The sequence below is a fragment of the Lutjanus erythropterus genome, chromosome 1, assembly GCF_056507025.1.
Source record: "Lutjanus erythropterus isolate fLutEry1 chromosome 1, fLutEry1.hap2, whole genome shotgun sequence".
Classification (NCBI taxonomy): Eukaryota; Metazoa; Chordata; class Actinopteri; order Lutjaniformes; family Lutjanidae; genus Lutjanus; species Lutjanus erythropterus.
Window position 1 is genome coordinate 25,125,467 of NC_139317.1, and position 18,099 is coordinate 25,143,565.

General features: G+C 36.9%; 1 protein-coding gene across 1 annotated transcript; it reads left to right on the forward strand.

The window, feature by feature from the left end:
• Positions 1–6,406: 6,406 nt before the first annotated feature.
• Positions 6,407–16,646, forward strand: got2b (glutamic-oxaloacetic transaminase 2b, mitochondrial). The gene is made up of 10 exons (XM_084718212.1): positions 6,407–6,558; positions 10,558–10,714; positions 11,250–11,378; positions 11,465–11,524; positions 11,606–11,767; positions 12,678–12,782; positions 13,003–13,153; positions 13,916–14,081; positions 14,251–14,401; positions 15,701–16,646. The coding sequence occupies exons 1-10, from the start codon at positions 6,476–6,478 to the stop codon at positions 15,821–15,823; spliced, it is 1,287 nt and encodes a 428-aa protein (XP_084574338.1). The 5' UTR covers positions 6,407–6,475; the 3' UTR covers positions 15,824–16,646.
• The last annotated feature ends 1,453 nt before the right edge of the window (positions 16,647–18,099 follow it).

The window sequence follows — 18,099 nt, forward strand, 5'->3', positions numbered from 1 at the left end:
AAGTGCTTTTTTCATTTAATTTATTATGTTAAGTTTAAATAACTTTGTGTAGAGATGGTTGTATATACACAGGTAAGGGTAAAATGGGAGGGAAGTTTGGATATATGGATTTGTTGTGTATACATGTCGATAAAGCATCTTGAAATTGGTCATTTTATTGTATATTTCTCTTTCCTTTTTTCGTTTTTTTCAGAACGCCTTAAAGACTTAAAAATCATACAACAAACGAAAAATGTTTGATGGCTATATGGATCTTTAATCCAGTGCAAACAGAATAAGAAAACATTGTAGTTCCATCTGCAGTGGAACCATTCAGAACAGACATCTACTTGTCTTGTGTCTCAAAAGATGCTGATTGTTAGTCTTTTATTTAATCATTGTTTTTATAACTGTGTAACTGTGTACTGTTTTCTATTAGATTCGAGGAATGCAGACATTTTAATGGTTGCAATGACAATATATATATATACATATAAACAGTGTTTTCAGTCACTGCAGTGTTTTCTAAGATATGGACGTTGTTTCAGAGGTTTATGTTGCCCTAGAAAATCTGTGAAACTGTTAGTGATATTTTTGGATTATTCTAATTGTGTGTCTCTTATGACAGACTCTGGGGACAATGTTTGTTTTCTCTCTTTTCATCAAGCCTAAAATCCACAGAAACATATAGCACTCAAATAAAGTACAAATTAAATTTTTATGTGGGATCCCAGTTTCTAGTTGCATGACATGTATTATAGACGTGTGGTTATTATTACAGTACAATTCATGATTAATAATAATTAATAATTTGTGAATTCCAAAGTAAAACAACATTAGTTATGATAGCTTGGTGGCCCTGAAGTGTTCAAACCAATGATAATACAGTACATTTGCATATTTTAAACTTAAATAATGTTGTTAAAGGCCCCATACGCTCTTACAGGTGTTTCCACTTATTCTGGCCGACTAGACCCTCTGCTCAGATTGAGGCTGAGTGAAGCAATGCTGGGAATAACATGAGGTCACCACAGCCTTCTAGACTGATACAAGTGTAATATGTCCTGTACTAAGAGCTACAATAGAGTTAAAAGTGGGACAAAAAATTAAAAGTTGACTTTTTATGTTTTTGTATATTCACTATATTATTAACTTTTCTACTGTTCTCTCGTTATATTTTCTGATCTCAGGGAATGAATCTTGACAATGAATCTTGAACCTTGAATGTCAATTAGCCTTTTTCACATAAGACGTTTGGACGTGTCAAAGTAGGAAAAGCACTGATGTAAACTATAAATTAAATGATGGCTGAATTCCATTTAGCTGCTTCAGTTTCAGGATCCTGGGATTGTTCATGCTGGTACACTGTCACACTGTCACGTCTCACTGGAACCCTCGAATAGAACAGAGCCCTTGTTAATGTTATTAATAACACCTGTGCTTTCGATGAGAAGAGCTCTGATCAGAAAAACGTGAGATCACCTGTGTGGGTGCACCGTGGGTGTGCAGGGCCTTTAACGTCACAATAGTAATTCTCGCCATATCACTATCAAGTATCACTGCTTTTAGCCTGAGAGACACTCATGTTCACTGTATTATGATTGTACTCAAAAAACATGATTCATGAGGGCATTCACTTCAGCTTAAACTTTGCCCTGATTTATTACCATTATTGTGAATTCACCCACACAAATGCACTGGATGCTCTCTCAGTCATAAGATACAAACACACACACGCACGCACGCACGCACACATTAAATACTGGCCACTGAACCAAAGAAGCTCTAAGACCTTCTCAGAAATTATCCAACACATTAGAGGGACATTTTTTCTAATTATTGTTGCACATTTATGTTGACATTTTGATATTTTTATTCTTTCATCTTTTCACAGAGAGCTGAATACACTGCAACTTCACATAAAAATCAAGTGGCATACACTTAAAACAAAAAAAAATTAAAATGCAGTATACTTGTTAGATAAATTAATATTTTTTTTCTCAATTTCTCTCTGTGAACTTTTTCCTTTTATTAAGAATAAAACAGACAGAAAAATTTAGACTATATTAAAACAAATCATGTGAACAACTCAAATCCCTTCAATAGAAATGTATGTGACTGAACATATTTTAGAGCTGCTATCCAAACCAAAGTGAACTAGACGCTAACAGCAAACAGGACACTGTTGTAGAATGAAGCCCACACTGTAAGTGATCAATGAAATAAAATCTAATATCTAATGGTTTTCTAACACTGCTTCTCATCATTTCATCATCACAGCAGCCTTTTAACCCATAATCTCACAGGATGAGCAAGAGTGTGTATGTGTGTATGTGTTTGTGTGTGTGTGTGTGTGTGTGTGTGTGTGTGTGTGTGTGTGTGTGTGTGTGTGTGTGTGTGTTTGTGTGTGTTATGTCATATATTTGAGAATTGAAAAATGAATGCAAAAAAGGACTAATAAATGGTTATATTTTTATAAGCAACAGCAAATATTAGTGCACACACTCTCACGTACACATATACTGTACAAAGGGCACTGAAGACGCCTGTTCAGTACTAAACTAAGCTGTGAGACGTCACTCAGCATTACAGCCTGTCACACTTCTGTCTTATCAGTCTTTCCATTATTCTTTTTTGCTGCTCTTTCATTTTAATGCTTCTTTCAGCTCTACTCTGTTTTCTGCTCAACCTCTTAGTGCTCTTCAACGCTCCGTATTATATGCTGTCATCAGTTTCTTTACACAAGGTGGTTAAGGACAAATGTAGGATAATTTCAGCTCTGTTCCAGGGTTCTGCATGAACATACACAGTACAGACACTGAAATGTAAAACTATTTAGCCCATAATATTAAAGTTATTAAAATATACAATGGCTAACAATATATGCAATATAAATTGTTCAGTCTGCTCTGTCTGTCTGTGTGTATGTGTGTAAAACTCTCTCTGCAGCTCTCACAGACAGAGAGCAGAGGGAAAAGATGGAGAATGAGATGTAAGCGGTCTGTTCCAACCGAAACCTTTTAATTGTTATTGGTTGGGGGTTTGCACCTCTTCCAGACAGGCTGAAGCCCAGAAATTTTCACACCACACACTGAAAAAAGAGAATTATTGGACCAACTTAAAAACTTATTTAAATTGATAACACACAAATTATTATTATTATTTTTTTCAAACCAAGTTAACAAATTAGATGAAAACAATTGTCAAGACAAAGTTAGATAGAATCAACTTAACAGTTTCCAGTTTTCAAACTCTCTTCCAATAATTTGCTTTACCTAAAAGTAAAATGCTAATTCTTAACCTAACAGTATGGTTCTGGGAAATGTAGTTTTTTTTTTAATAGTAAACTTAGTGTGTTACTATAGTTTATTAAATATAATTAATATAATTGGTGACATTAGCCTGACTAATAATAGTTAGTTTGGTTCAGTGAGCCTAGGAAGACTTGCAAAACACAATTTGGCCAATACAGGTGGACCTGTATAACCTGACTGGCATGCTTTCATTGAAATAAGAACAGCAGGTTAACCTGCTACCTTTAATTAATGGAACAGGGTGTAATTTCAAATTTTTATAATCCACAAAAGTAAGGCAGAAAGGCTGAACGAGACCTAGTCAGAACAACTTCACCTATTAATGCAATAGACTCTTTACAGTTCACCAAAACGAGAAAATAAGAAAATGCAGGGAGAGTGTAGACTCTCTGCAGATACAGACACAACCACACACTTCTGGAGGGGCATAACTGATGATTGAGAGGGATTATGTTCAAACGAGTCTCTTAATTGTTTTTCTCTCTTTTCAGGAAAATGTTGGATATTATGCCTTTAATAAACAAAACACAGCGTGTTACTGAACATGCTGCAGAGTAAACAATATAAATTGTAAATGGTACATTGTTTTGCCTCCTAAATGTTCCACAGTATTTATGAACCTCCTATGTGTTGATGAGAGTTCTCTCTGACATGATGGCTTTGTTGGGAATATGTAAAAATATCCATATCTCCTCCTCACACTGGCAGTCCCACATGCCAAGTTGATGTCCCGCTCTGTCACTCTGTTGGAGTGCCAGTGAGTTTCATGGACTTCCAGGCTCTGCTGTGTGATGCTCATCCAGGTCTCTGTTCCTTCTGCACACACTGACTGACTGTGAGGTTGCTGTTCTTGTAAACCTGTGTGACTCTGAAAGTAAAACACACTCCCTAAAGCAGCACTTTTGCAGTAACATCAGGCAAAGGGACATTGAGTACACATTGTACTGAATGACCAGAGGGATAAATGAAAGAATAAGCACTGGTATCTCCAGGTGGTTGGAAGATAACCTTTTTGAAGGTTGGAATCATTCCTCATCTAATCTTTTAACTAATAATGCAATGATTGTGTAGCTGCTACACAAGCAATAGTGGGTACCACTGAGGTGTGTGGAGTGAGTGAAATGTGGAGAAGATCTCCATCTAGTGGGAGATTGGAGGTACTAGTGCTCAGGCAAATGTGTGTGCAATGATGATAGATTTTAACCTCAGTCAAAAATAACACACTTTTCCTACAGTGGATCAGACATAATTTAGTAAAATGACAACAGTGAGACAAAAAAACCTCTGTTATAAGTAAAAGTCATACTCAAACTTCTGTATTTTGAGTCTACATTCAAAACTTACTCAAGTAAAATACCTAAGTAATAATAGTGAAATGTTCTTAGTGTTAAATGTAAAAGTACTCACAATGCAGAGAAATCTTCCCTGTGAGTGTGATATTATTATGTATTATATTATTGGATTTATGATTATGATGCATACATGTTTGAGTATTTTTTACTGTTATAAGTGAATTAATTTTAACTCATCCCCATACTGTTAGTTTAATCTATAACAATACATCATATTTAACTAACTGTGTTTTCTTTATAAAATATGAACAAGTTACAATTAACTTGTAACTAAAGTTATCGAATAAATGTAGAGAAGTGACAATTATAGTATTTCCCTCAGATATGTAGTGTAGGACAATAGATGAGTAAATGTACACAGATACTTTCCACTGCTGACTATAGGCAGATAAACATGTATGGAGCAGCTCTACAACAGCTGCAGCTGAGAGGACGAGGCAGTGTATATTGTTTGATATTGCCCTCAAGTGGAAAAATTAAGTAATTGCATGTGCTACTGTCAGAATGGCAAAATTTCTGCAATCAAGTGTCCCATAAAACGTTAATCATCCCCATAAACATTGTGTTTGTCACTTCAACCAGCTGTGCTGCTTATAAACACTTTGACAACAAACATTCAGGAGCAGGTCTCTTTAAAGCAGACATGATGATAAACTTTTGTGATATTATCATCAAAAAGACCACTATCAGACTTCAAAACACAGCACAGTGATTAATCACATACAACTTTCATACTTAATTGGCATGATTTTTTTTAGTTTGTCTAATTTAGAGAAGCACTTGCTACTTGCTATTTTGTGTTTTTGTTACGTGCAGAGATAGTAAGGCAAATTGCCTGGGAGGATATATGCACTGTTGTATCAAAAATATGTCTGTGTACAGTGGCTGTTGTAGTTATTTGATATATGTTTTGAAATCCAAAAATTTAAATTGAAATACAGGGTATTTTTCCTTTGCCATGGTCAATAAGGGATAAAAGAAAGAAAGTGTTTGATTTTTATTTTCTATTTCACGTGACAGAAAATAAAATCACTACAAAAACAGAAATATTACGTTTAATACTTCACAATATTACCTTCACTATTATGTGCAATATTACCTTTAAATTTTTCAGTATTATTATCCTGTATAATATTAGGTCTGATATCATGCACAGTAATATGTTCATTATCAGGTGCAACATTAATTTTTATTACTTTTCAATATCAAAAAACAAAACAAAAACAAATAACTGCTCATTTTTTGTTTTTAAATACTAATTTCTGAAAGGAAAATCCAATAACCCAACATAGCTCTGTCTTAAAAATTATGTTTCTAAATCCTGTGTCTTCTGTAACACTGGCACTGAAAAAACAAGTGTAGGAAAGTTTAGGCTACATTTATTTTATGAATCAATTTATGTTAAATTGCTTTGGATTGATGTTGACCATGATTTTAATATGTTATGTGGGACTAAGAATAATTTGCAGAAAGCAAATGTTTTTTGTATGATGAAAAAAAAAGATCTGGACAGAAGTGAAGTGTCTTTATTTTAAATCTCATAATTTTATATGGTAAGTTTTATATCCATTAAACACCAAGATTCAAATCAGAAACCCACCAGGACAATGTATGCATTTAGCCCTTTTCTTTCTGTGCTTCTTCTGCTTCAAACTGTGAACCTCGTCCTTTTTGTGACATTGTTATAATCGAATAAAAGAAGTTTAAAAAAATGTACCGAGCGTTTACTCCTCTGACGTCAGCACGTACTCAGACGTAGCATCGTGGACGTGCCTGCCCTTCACATCCGTCCACATCCTCCTAGGCTCTACTCCCAAGCGCAGCACAACGATGGCTCTGCTCAAGTCTAACAAGTTGATCCACTGTCTGGGGAACATTTCTCCGTCCCTGGGAGTTCTGTCCATCCGCAACAGGTAAACAGAAAAAATACGCTCAAAACTAGCGGAAAAGAGACATTTAAAGACAGCTGGCTTGCTAATCTAGCCTACCTCACTGAAGTCATACAGCCAACTAGCTAGCTTGACCTGCATACTAGCCGTTATTTTAAGGATAACGTTAACGGTTCCTCCAGCCCTCAAACTGATGTTGCAACTTCAGTGCCCCGTGTTAGCCATATTAGCTGCCGGCTAGCTAACACAGACAGGGGTCAAATGGTTTCAATAGGCCCCGGTGTGCTGTGAGGTTACCTCCTGTGAGAGCGCAGCTAGCTTAGCTGATGTTCATATGTAGGTTAACGTTACAGACTGCAGGTTTATAACTCGGTAACCTCACAGTTCAACACCTGTTGTGGCAGACCCTCTTCCATGTGCACCAGGTTGACCTCAGAGGGTAAGCTGCTATCAGTGAGGCTCGCGGCTGATGAAAGTCACGTTGGTGTGTCAGCGGCACAAGTTCCTATGAAGAAGTCACTGGCGTGTAGGGGATAATAACAACATCAAACGGTGTGGCTCGTTATAAATAACGTGTATGATATTACTAAAATAATGTGTCGTCAGGGGTGGCTGCGATTTGACTTTATCTCAGCTTAAAGATAACTTTCTTAAGGATTTACACGGTCGCGATAGTTTCATCTGTCAAATCCCACGCACAGTTTGAGCTAAGCGACTTGTCGTAGTTGAAGAAGTCGTGCGATCTGATTGGCTATCGTGTTCCGCCTTTGGCCGCTGATTGGCTATTTCTAGCGGTGAAGCTGAGACAAGCACTGATGTCCTTTCAGGGTCTGTTTGGAGGGCAAACTCGTTTAGATATCCTACCGTGCTTTTATTTGGTGAAAATAGTTAATATGTATATTTTGCTCGCATAGACAGTTTCGTCATGCGTTTGTACTCGTCTCTGAATCTTTGTTCAGCCTGTTTCTCTCTGCAGGTATAACTGGGGGTTTCGTTTTGCAAGCCAGTGCTATCATATTTCTGTCTGTGGGTGTTTCCGTGTTCTGCTCTTGTCACATCTTGTTTAATGTTGAAGCTCACTGGTCTGGTTTCAAGGAATAAATAAATGACAATAGGGGTTTTCTACCACCTGCAAGAAAGCTTTTTTATTTCATGTGAGACGCCAATAAGATTAGTGGGGAAGCCCAACAGTCCTGCTTTGCACTTTGCCAAATAGGCCTTTAGTCTATTGATCACTGATAACTTGTCCATCTCTGGGTTGTTTATATAAATGCTGAAGTTCAGCTGTTCAAAGGTTCTGTGTGCATGCGCTCTGCTGGCACAATAAGACCACTTGAACCCTTATTGAAGCATTGTTGCTGCTGGGATTCACAGTGGTACAATACTACATAGTGAAATAACTGCAAAGTCATGAAATCCAGGGTCCAAAATGAACTTTTTTGGCAAACAGCCATTGAATTATTACATTTTACCCACCACTGATTGTTGCATTTTGGTCGGTGAGTGAAGCAAAACTACCAGACATTTGAGTATTTTACCAGTATTTGGCTGCTGGCTGCTGATGCTAATTTTGGTTCCTTACAGACACATTCATTATTTTGTTGCCTCATTATTTATGTTCTCAAATATACACACAATACATTGATACAGTCTTTGTTAAATCTACTCGCTTACAAGGGCAGGGTCTTGTTTTAAAATTACAATACCAGTACTAATATCAGTACCTTACAGTGATACCAGTACCAACAAGGTACTTCATTTGATGCATTTCTTTTTTTAAAAAAACTGCCAACTCCATCAGTACACTGCACAACTTCACCAGTGACAGACTGTATGGGTTTTAGCTGCTGTTGTTATGGGCTAGTCCCATGTTACATTAAATTGAAGAACACATGGTGATTGACTGCAAGCAAAAGCATAAAATAGTATTTTTTCCTAGATCTGGTTACAAAATGATCAAATATAGCTATCACTGTTCCTTTGTCGATATCTTAAGGGTATTGATTACCAATACCAAGCCCTATTATTTACTGTATATCACTGTACTTGTGCAAGGAAACTCTCACCTAATCTTCAAATTCAAAAGTTTATTGCATAGTCCTGATAACAGCATTTACAATACTCTAATAATAACAGCAGCCTCAGTACAAAGTGGAAGTTATACATCTCTTGCACCCTCTGATTACTTTAAACCTCTCAAAGGTGTTTTCATTCAGGGCTGTTGTATTTATTGCATCATAAAGTATTTCTTGTTGATTGTGGTGTCTACTCCCTGTAGTATTAGATCTCCAGGATCAAACATGCCATCAGCGAAACAATTGCAAAGCTGAGATGAGCCACATACCTGTTGTTGTTGTTGTTTTGTTTTTTTTAAAATCACTTCACACTCCTTTATTTGCATGCAATAAATGTGTTTTCCAGTGAATTGTAGTCAATGTCTAATAACCAGTGTGATCCTTTTTACATTATTGGGAGGGGATTGGAGACCCTTGCCCTTTGCAAAGTGTTCAGTCCTAAATTTAGCTGCAAAGTTTAGAGGGTTTATAAAGCAGAAGAAACCCGAGACAATATGTGAGCAGTGCTGCAATGCAGATTACAGTGACAAGACGATTATTATTTATTATGAAGTAGTAACCAAATATCCAGGAGCAAAGTCTTTCATTTTAAGTGGTAGGTAAAATAATGCACTCCTAGATTTTGTTTGTAGAGATAATCACTGCATTCATTTTTGCTTTGTTGGTGTGGTAAACCCATTCAGATGTCTTCAGTAGATTCCACGTAATCCTATTTAATTTTTCAAGCTAGTATTTTCCTGGATGCCACACTGAGAGATAGACACTTGCTAAAACATCTGTATTGATGTGCCTTATTTTAAGTTTTGGATGTCACCCCATTCTACTTACATCAAGTTCAAGTTTGCTCTAAATCCCATTGTTTAGGTGTGATATTTTACAATAGATAGATAATAGAGATAGCATGATTAAGGGACTGTGAACCTGAACCAGACACCTACACCAGTCAAGAATCAGAAAGAAAAGTATTTTAAAACCATTTATCCCGATTGAAATTAGAGTAGTCAGTGTTACTTTATAGAAAGTTGTGTGTGTGGTTTATTGTGGTATGTTATAAGTAACCAGTCTAAAGTGTATCTAATACATTTATACAGAGTTATGTGCATAATAAGCTTTGATTGACTGTCTATGTCAGGCTGAGGTCAAGAGGTCATAGTGCATGACCTTTTTACATTTGATATGTAGCTTGTGTTTGCTGTCTTTAATACCGGTCTGCTTACTCCTCTGCCTTCTCTCATTTTTCTGTTCATGCAGGTATTTCCTCATTCTTCTTATGGGGGATATTGATATTTTCACAGATCAGTAATTTCCAAAATAAAAGTCTTCAGTATGTTAGCTAATGATTACTCAGTCAGGAGTATTTTGTAACACTGGACAAATTAATAAAACTAAAAGGCCATAGGCCAGATGAATAAAAGTTTTCTTAAAAGGATTGCAAATATTGTCAAAAGCACAAGTAAATTTATTGAAAATTGTAAATAAAATATAATGAAATTTTCTTGAATGATAATCTGTTTTTCTCACTGTTGAGTACCAAAATTAATTAATTAAGGTGGGAATAATGGTGACTTAGTGAGCAAGGGGGTGAGATTTTGAAACAGTGTATTTTAAATCCAGATTACCTCTTGTTTGTGGACTCTGGACCCCCTGAATGGATTATCATGTTTGTTTTATGAAACTTGTCGTTCGTCTACGTCAGTATGGTTACCCTCAGGTCACATGAGGAGTTAATCTTGAGCATTAGGTCTACGGCGTGTTACAGAAGCCTGGCTAATGCAGCAATCATATCAGTGTGACCAGACAGTGTCACACAAGGCCATGGAAACTTAAGAAGCAGAAATGAGCTTGAATCTTCTGTTCTGTTTATTAGGGAAATAATTTTTTTATTTTTAAGTGCAGCACGCACAGGTGAAGTCATCATTCCTGTTCACCTTATTTGGTGTTTTTGCAGCTCATGGTGGGGTGGAGTGCAGATGGGTCCCCCGGATCCCATCCTGGGGGTGAGCGAAGCCTTCAAGAGGGACACCAGCTCAAAGAAGATGAACCTGGGAGTGGGAGCCTACAGGGATGACCAGGGCAAGCCCTTTGTGCTCAGCTGCGTCCGTAAGGTATAACCATCTCCAAGCCTTTCAGTGAATCCACAATGTTTCTCTCATGTGACGCACATGCACACAGTGATTTTCCCCCATGCAGTTCAGAGGTTAAAGAGGAAAGCAGTCATATGATTAAGTCCTAATTTCTTATGCTGATGAACTCAACAGAGAATCACATTACTCCACTATTAGACTGTGTGACCTTTAATCAAGTCTTTTGAAAATAGAAAACCCACTCAGGGAATTGGATGGTTTCAGCTGGTTTTTGAAGGGTTAAAAGGTTATGTTGCTGGGTCAGGGTCTTTCTCGTTGGTGGGTTCTTGCTTTGTCATCCTGAGCTCAGCTTCTGTAGCACTGTGAACATCAGCATTTCATGGTGAAACACATGTTAATAATTATGAGAAAGTCAACTTCATCACCATGAGAAAGGGCACATGTTTTTGTTTTGTGTCCAACAAAATGAAAAATGAGTGAAATTGTAGATGTTTTATGAACAACGTAGGAGAATACAGCCAAGGAAATTACAGTAGTTTTCACACTTTCCCTCTAGGCAGAGGCTATTATTGCAGCCAAACAGCTGGATAAGGAGTACCTTGCCATTGGTGGTTTGGGGGAGTTTACCAAGGCCTGCGCCCAACTTGCTCTTGGTGCTGACAATGAGGTCCTGAAGAGTGGCAGGGTAAGTAGGGTGGCATTCACTACTACAAACAAAATCATTTTAAAAGTGTTACTGAGAGTTTAAGTCCAGTTCTCTTCTCCCAACAGAGCATCACTGTCCAGACCATCTCAGGAACTGGATCTCTGCGCATTGGAGCCAACTTTTTGGTGAGGTCCTCTTGTATTGGTCACTTAGCACAAACACTTAGGTCAGACTGGTTATCTCACCAGGTTCTTCTTCTGTCACAGTCTCGATTCCACGGAGGTCCACGTGATGTGTACCTGCCCAAACCGTCCTGGGGAAACCACACACCCATCTTCAGAGATGCTGGCATGCAGCTCAAAGCATACAGATACTATGACCCTGGCACCTGTGGCTTTGATTTCAAAGGAGCTCTTGAAGACATCTCTGTAAGACATTACATCTTGATGAAATGAAAAATGCCTTTTTAACGTATCATATTGTGCATCTTTTTAACAATATATGCAAAAATCAGTTTCTTTGTATTCTTATATCAAAATCCAATCATGTTTTCGCCTGTCTTCATAAAACTTAGGCTTGAATCAGCTGATTTCAACCAATAATATCACATCCACCCGTCAATCAGTCTTCCCACATATAGCAATACAGAGCTAAGTTGAACGTTCAAATCAAATTTCTCCCAATGTTATGTTCTCTCTGTCTGTCCTATTTCACCCAGAAACACATCATGATATGGAAGCTAGATGCTCTTGCTTTTTAGTCGAGGTTAGACTTTAATGATGGACTGGGCTGGACTGGGTGAGGGATGTGTGTGAAGATGATAAGAAAAATTTCAAACTTTACTTTCTTAAGGAGCTAAGCAGCCCCTTATGTTTGTCTGACAGCATGATCCTGAGGAAACTTGAGGGAAACTTTTTAAGTATATTGAAATCATAATTCCATTCAACAGGCAATCACAGACTACTATTTTTTTGGAGAATTGTTTCTAGTTCACCATTAAGGTTTTTTAGCAGTGCCACTTGGTCTGTGGTGTACATTTTATTTGTGTATTTTCAATTGTGTATTAATATAACAGCCACCAGGAAGAACTTGTTCTATTGTTTTGGCCCCTATTTTCGTTTAAAACCAAGATATTGTGAGGGAGTCTGGTTGACATTTAATCATATCTTGGCAGTCACATACATAAAAATATTTTCTTTGTGTTTGTGTGTGTAAAAAGTCTTTAATGTAAGCAGTTATATGTCTGGCACCCTGTGCTGCAGTGAAAACTAAACTAAGAGAGTCTGCACTTGTCATGGTGTTGTAGGTTTACTAATCAAAACCTTTTTTATGACACAGAAAATCCCAGAGCAGAGTGTGATCATGTTGCACGCTTGTGCCCACAACCCTACTGGTGTGGACCCCAGGCCTGAGCAGTGGAAAGAGATCTCTGACATTGTGAAGGTGAGTACGCATCATGTCAATAAAGTCATTTGAAATTTAATTTTGATAAAATATCAATGTACATTTTCTTTTATCTCAAAATCAGAGGGTCTTTGACAGTTCAAAAGCCACAATTGATAAGCACTGGTCTTATCTGGCTGTTATCACTTGAAACTTTTTGAACAGTTTATCTCTGTCTGCTTCTCTTTCCTGTGTCCTCCCCCTTCTTTTTTCATTATAGAAAAGGAACCTGCTGGTGTTCTTTGACATGGCCTATCAGGGCTTCGCCAGTGGAGACATTGACCGTGATGCCTGGGCTGTGCGCTACTTCCTTGAGCAGGGTCACAACATCCTGCTGTCCCAGTCCTTTGCCAAGAACATGGGTCTTTATGGTCAGTCAGAAAACAGGACAAGCTCTTCTTAAAAAAATATTTAAAACAAGAGACATGCAGATAATGGTACAGACATGACATAAAAATTAGAAGTGGCAGTAGTAGTAGTGTTGGACAGGGTCAGCTCATTTCTGAGAATACAATTTTGGCCAAGCTGCAGAATCTCCTGAAGTAAGAGTCGATAGAAAAACTGGAAATAAATTATTTGCTCTACCGCACTTGTTGATGCTTTAAATTAATTTATGGAAGCCAAATGACTGAGTGCATGTCTGAATGTGACTCTCAGAGAATAAAAATATTCATAGTGACTAATGTGGCATGTTATGTTTTACCACCACCCAGTGGTAAAAACTAGCTGGTGAAACTTGATTTATTCAAATAAACATTCCAACTTTCAAAGCACAGAATATAATTATACTGTAATATAAGACAAATTAGTTAATATGGACAGCTGCTTATATGTTATTAACTCAGAATATCCCCTAAAGCAGTCATCTAATAAATAGTCATCAAGGAACAGGTGTTTTTGTCAACATTATGATTTGTTTCACCAAAGCAATGTTTTATTACACAGTGAACACAGTGATGTCTTTTATCAAGACACATTCATTCTTTCTCTCTCTTAAATATGGAGATGTAGTGAGTCCATCATTATTTTGTTCTTTAAGGGGTTAATTCATCAGTTTTAACAGATTAAAACAGCTTTCCTGTTTCACGTAAGTCACTTTGTTCAACACTCAGTGTGCATGTTGATATTCACAGGTGAGCGTGTGGGAGGCTTCACTGTGGTGTGTAACGACGCAGACGAGGCAAAGAGAGTGGAGTCTCAGCTTAAGATCCTCATCAGGCCCATTTACTCCAACCCACCAATGAATGGTGCCAGAATTGCATCAACCATTCTCAACACACCAGACCTGCGCTCACTGTGGTATGTGTTTGTAGATGCATAAACTCTATACATGCATATTACCTGAACTAAATGTGTAGTTTGCTTTGTTAAAAAACCACGTCAGGTTCTTTCATAGATATCAAACTGCTCAATATATATTCCAAAATCTGTTTCTTCATCTGTTTTGTGCTGCTGTCGTTCATCCCAGGCTGGAGGAGGTCCATGGTATGGCTAACCGCATCATTAAGATGAGAGAACAGCTGGTGGCTGGTCTGAAAAAGGAGGGCTCCACCCACAACTGGCAGCATGTCATCGACCAGATCGGCATGTTCTGCTTCACAGGCCTCAAACCTGAACAGGTACACACACATTATTGCCTTTTGTTGTTGACAGTAAAGAGCAACAGAAAAATAATTGTTCACTTCTAAAATTAAATCAATCAAATGATGGCTATGTAAGTATGACGGACAGAGCGCGAGAGAGCATGCAAACATGAAATGTCAATCTGATATTAACTTTATTTGACCATGGGGCCTGATGTTACTCTACAGTTCTGTAGTTTACACTAGAGTTGTAATCATTAATTGATTATTAATAGCTTATTAAATTACTCACCAACTATTTTGATAATTGATTAATCAGTTTGGGTATTTTTTAAGAAAAAATTAAAAATCCTCTGATTTCAGCTTTTTAAATGTGAATATTTTTTTGTTTCTCTACTCCTCTATGACATTAAACTGAATATTTTTGTGTTGTGGACAAAACAAGAAATTTGAGGGCCTGACATTTCATACACCAAACAACTATTAATTGATTAATTGAGAAAGTAATCAAGTGATTAATCATCACTGATGACTCATGTGCTCATATACTCTTCATTGTGCTGCTGTATGTGTGTATATGCATGTGAATTAGTAGTATTATTAAGGACCACTTTCAAAATTAATGAGGAAAAAACATCATGAGTAAAAAGTAGAAAACATAAACTATCACTGCCTGCCACTATGAATCCAGATTTGTTTTATTCAGGGTCAAATTTCCTCACTACAGGCTTTGGAGCATTGCCTAGTTCAGGTTGGTCTCCCACATCACCTTTTTGTTTTAAAAGCGATCCATGTTTTGTCACAGCATCCAAGTGAACGTTGGCTAGCTAACGGTGGCAAAACACATTCTTACTTGATGTGGCATGATAGGTGTGGTAATATTCAAACATAACTGGTCATTGAAATTATGCATTTAAACTTTGAGTTTTGGCCCACTAGATGATGGTGTTGAGAGGCCCACTGTTTGAGAAGGCCTGATATAAACTGACCTCTGACTGACTTCCCTGTAGTATTAACAAAAAAATAAAAAATAAAATCCTGACATTATTATTGTGGACTTTAAAATCATTCTTTTATTTGATGACTTTGTTGCCCTAGCATTTGACCATTATGCCCTCAAAATACTGACAACACCAAAGGCCAGGTGGCATTGCCCCTAAAATGGTGAAATTCCAGCATGACTGTAACAGAGTTTTTTCAGGCCTTTCTAAAAAGTTGATAAGACAGCTGCAACTGATTTGAGAAGCTGCTAAGATAAAATCAGAGAACAAAGCTCTGTGGGAATGTTTGTTGTTAAGTACTGACATTGTGTTTGTTCATTTATGTTTCCTGCAGGTTGAGCGCCTGACAAAGGAGTTTTCAGTGTACATGACCAAGGATGGTAGAATCTCCATGGCAGGCGTGTCCTCTGGGAACGTGGGCTACCTGGCACACGCGATCCATGCAGTCACTAAGTAGAGTGGATCCTGCTGGGAGAGCTACAAAATCAAAGCAGCAAAGTTTAATGAGGAGCTTTATGTGTCACTAATTCTGTCTCCTCCATTCCACCTTTTAGAAAAGAGCTCAATATTTAGTTAGACATTTTCTCAATTGGATTTCATCATGAGTTCAACTTGGAACGGTCGCTGCTGTTAAACAGTTTAGTTTCTGGTTATCTTTTTTTTTTAAAAAACATTTCACTGAACTGGCTCCCCTGCCAAATTACATATTTGCTCCCACTACTGATGGATCATCTTCGCTTATTTATTATGTGGAATCAACTGTTGGCTGTACATTAGTGTCCTCCTATATGTGTGCTGTTTATCTGCTGTGGACTCACTCACACATATAAAACATCAAGTAACCAACACTGGGGTAATGTTAGACTGTGCATTCGTTTTACATTCAAGTCGAGGTCTCTGTTGCATATGAAAGCCAGTAGAAAATGTGAGTTCTTTTATTTTTTTTTCTTCTTAATTTTAAGCCGTAGCACTTTATTAGCTTTGAGGCACTGTTTCAAGATTAGGCTGACAATTTTTTTTAATTTTTTATTTGTCAATCAGGTAATCAGTTTTCTATCAGGCTAATCTGTGGTGGTTCATCACAACTGATCAACCATCCCTATTATCTTTGTTTGGCATGTATCTCCCTTGTATTCAGCACTTTTCCCAGTAGGATTTGTGAATCATTTTTGGGTTTCAGTCTAGTTTTGGTGACATGGCAACAGTTTCTCAGTCAGTCCCTTTTAACCCCAAATCCAACCAAGCACAAAGCCAAAAAGAGTTAATCAGTACAGAGTAGTTATCAATACCTTGAATGAATTCTACAACGGAGAATAATTTGTCATATTGCACCACAGCCCCCAGCCCCCAGCCCCAATTCTCAATTTGTTTTCATAATGCAGTCTTTGTATTTCATACAAATGTCTCTGAGTGGTTGATAAAGATGAGTGGAGTACCTGGTCGGGGTGAACAGTGCTGTACAGTTCATGAAGAAATATGCATATAATACTCATTAAACCATCATGGTTCAGTGTATGAATCTGCTTGTCATTGAGACTGTAACACACAAATGGCATTTAGAAATGTGGGGCTTGGCCCCAGTCTGCTCATAAAACGATGGATCAGTGGTCATGTACCTTATTGAACAAACAATAAATGGTTATAGAGTAATGATTTGTCCTAATGTGTTTTTTAACTTAACTTTACCAGCCTTTCCATGGTTATTTAATTTGTTTTACTTGTTACTACTTAACAGTACAGTGATGTTGTAGTTGTAGTATACTGTAGGTCCACATGAAGATATCAGTGCGATGATGATTTACACTTGTAATCAATTGTTTTCTTCCTCCTGTTAAACACTGATTAGAGGTGCTCACAGTCCCCATTCAAATTTACAACAGTGAGTATGGACATGCAGCTCAGACTGATTACCTAAGAGTCCTGAGTTCAATACTGAGCAGAGAAACCAAAGACAAAGAGGCCCACTACAAAACAGAGCAGGAACATATGGTAACAAAGCAGAATTGATTTTAAGGCCATAATCATGTCAGTCAATCTGCTTTAATAGCAGACATCCCCAAATTAATATGTAATCGATCAAATCATCACAATCTTATTGACACCACAGTGTATATTGGGCTCTAGCACAGTAGCCCACATTTCCCTGTTGATAATTTAGCTTTGACCCACAATGCACTGATAATAAAGTAACTTTAACTGTTACTTCTCCTATTTCAGGTTAGGTTTTCTTTTTTTCTTTTTTAAGCAGACACCCTTATTGTATTGAATGCTAAAACCAGAGGTGAAAGAGGTATTCAAATCATTCCTATAGTATAAGTAGCAATATATTGTAAAAACACTATTATAAATACAATTCAAAAATTCCACTTAAGTCACCTGTACTATATTATTGTATTATTATTATTGCAATTATTGACATCTTCATATGGAATCTGTTGTTTAATGTCATTTTGGTAGGTTAATCAACACATATTTTACAAACCAGTCATATTTGTGGTATGTGAAATCAAATCAATAATAAAATGTAAATAAATAATTATTATACTATATAATAATTGCATTATTATTATTATATTGGCTTATAACATTATAGTGTCTGTTATTATATTATATTATATTATATTATATAATTTATTATATTATATTATATTATATCATTGGCTAATAATGAAATAAAATAGTATATGAAGTAGCAAAAAATAAATAAGGGGAAGAAAATAATGGCATGAATGA

Excerpts from the sequence above, each read along its gene's own strand:
- got2b (XM_084718212.1), top strand. The coding sequence starts at position 6,476 with ATGGCTCTGCTCAAGTCTAACAAGTTGATCCACTGTCTGGGGAACATT. Across the intron at positions 11,525-11,605 it reads GCATTGGAGCCAACTTTTTG|TCTCGATTCCACGGAGGTCC; the intron begins GTGAGGTCCTCT and ends CTTCTGTCACAG. Across the intron at positions 14,402-15,700 it reads CAGGCCTCAAACCTGAACAG|GTTGAGCGCCTGACAAAGGA; the intron begins GTACACACACAT and ends TGTTTCCTGCAG.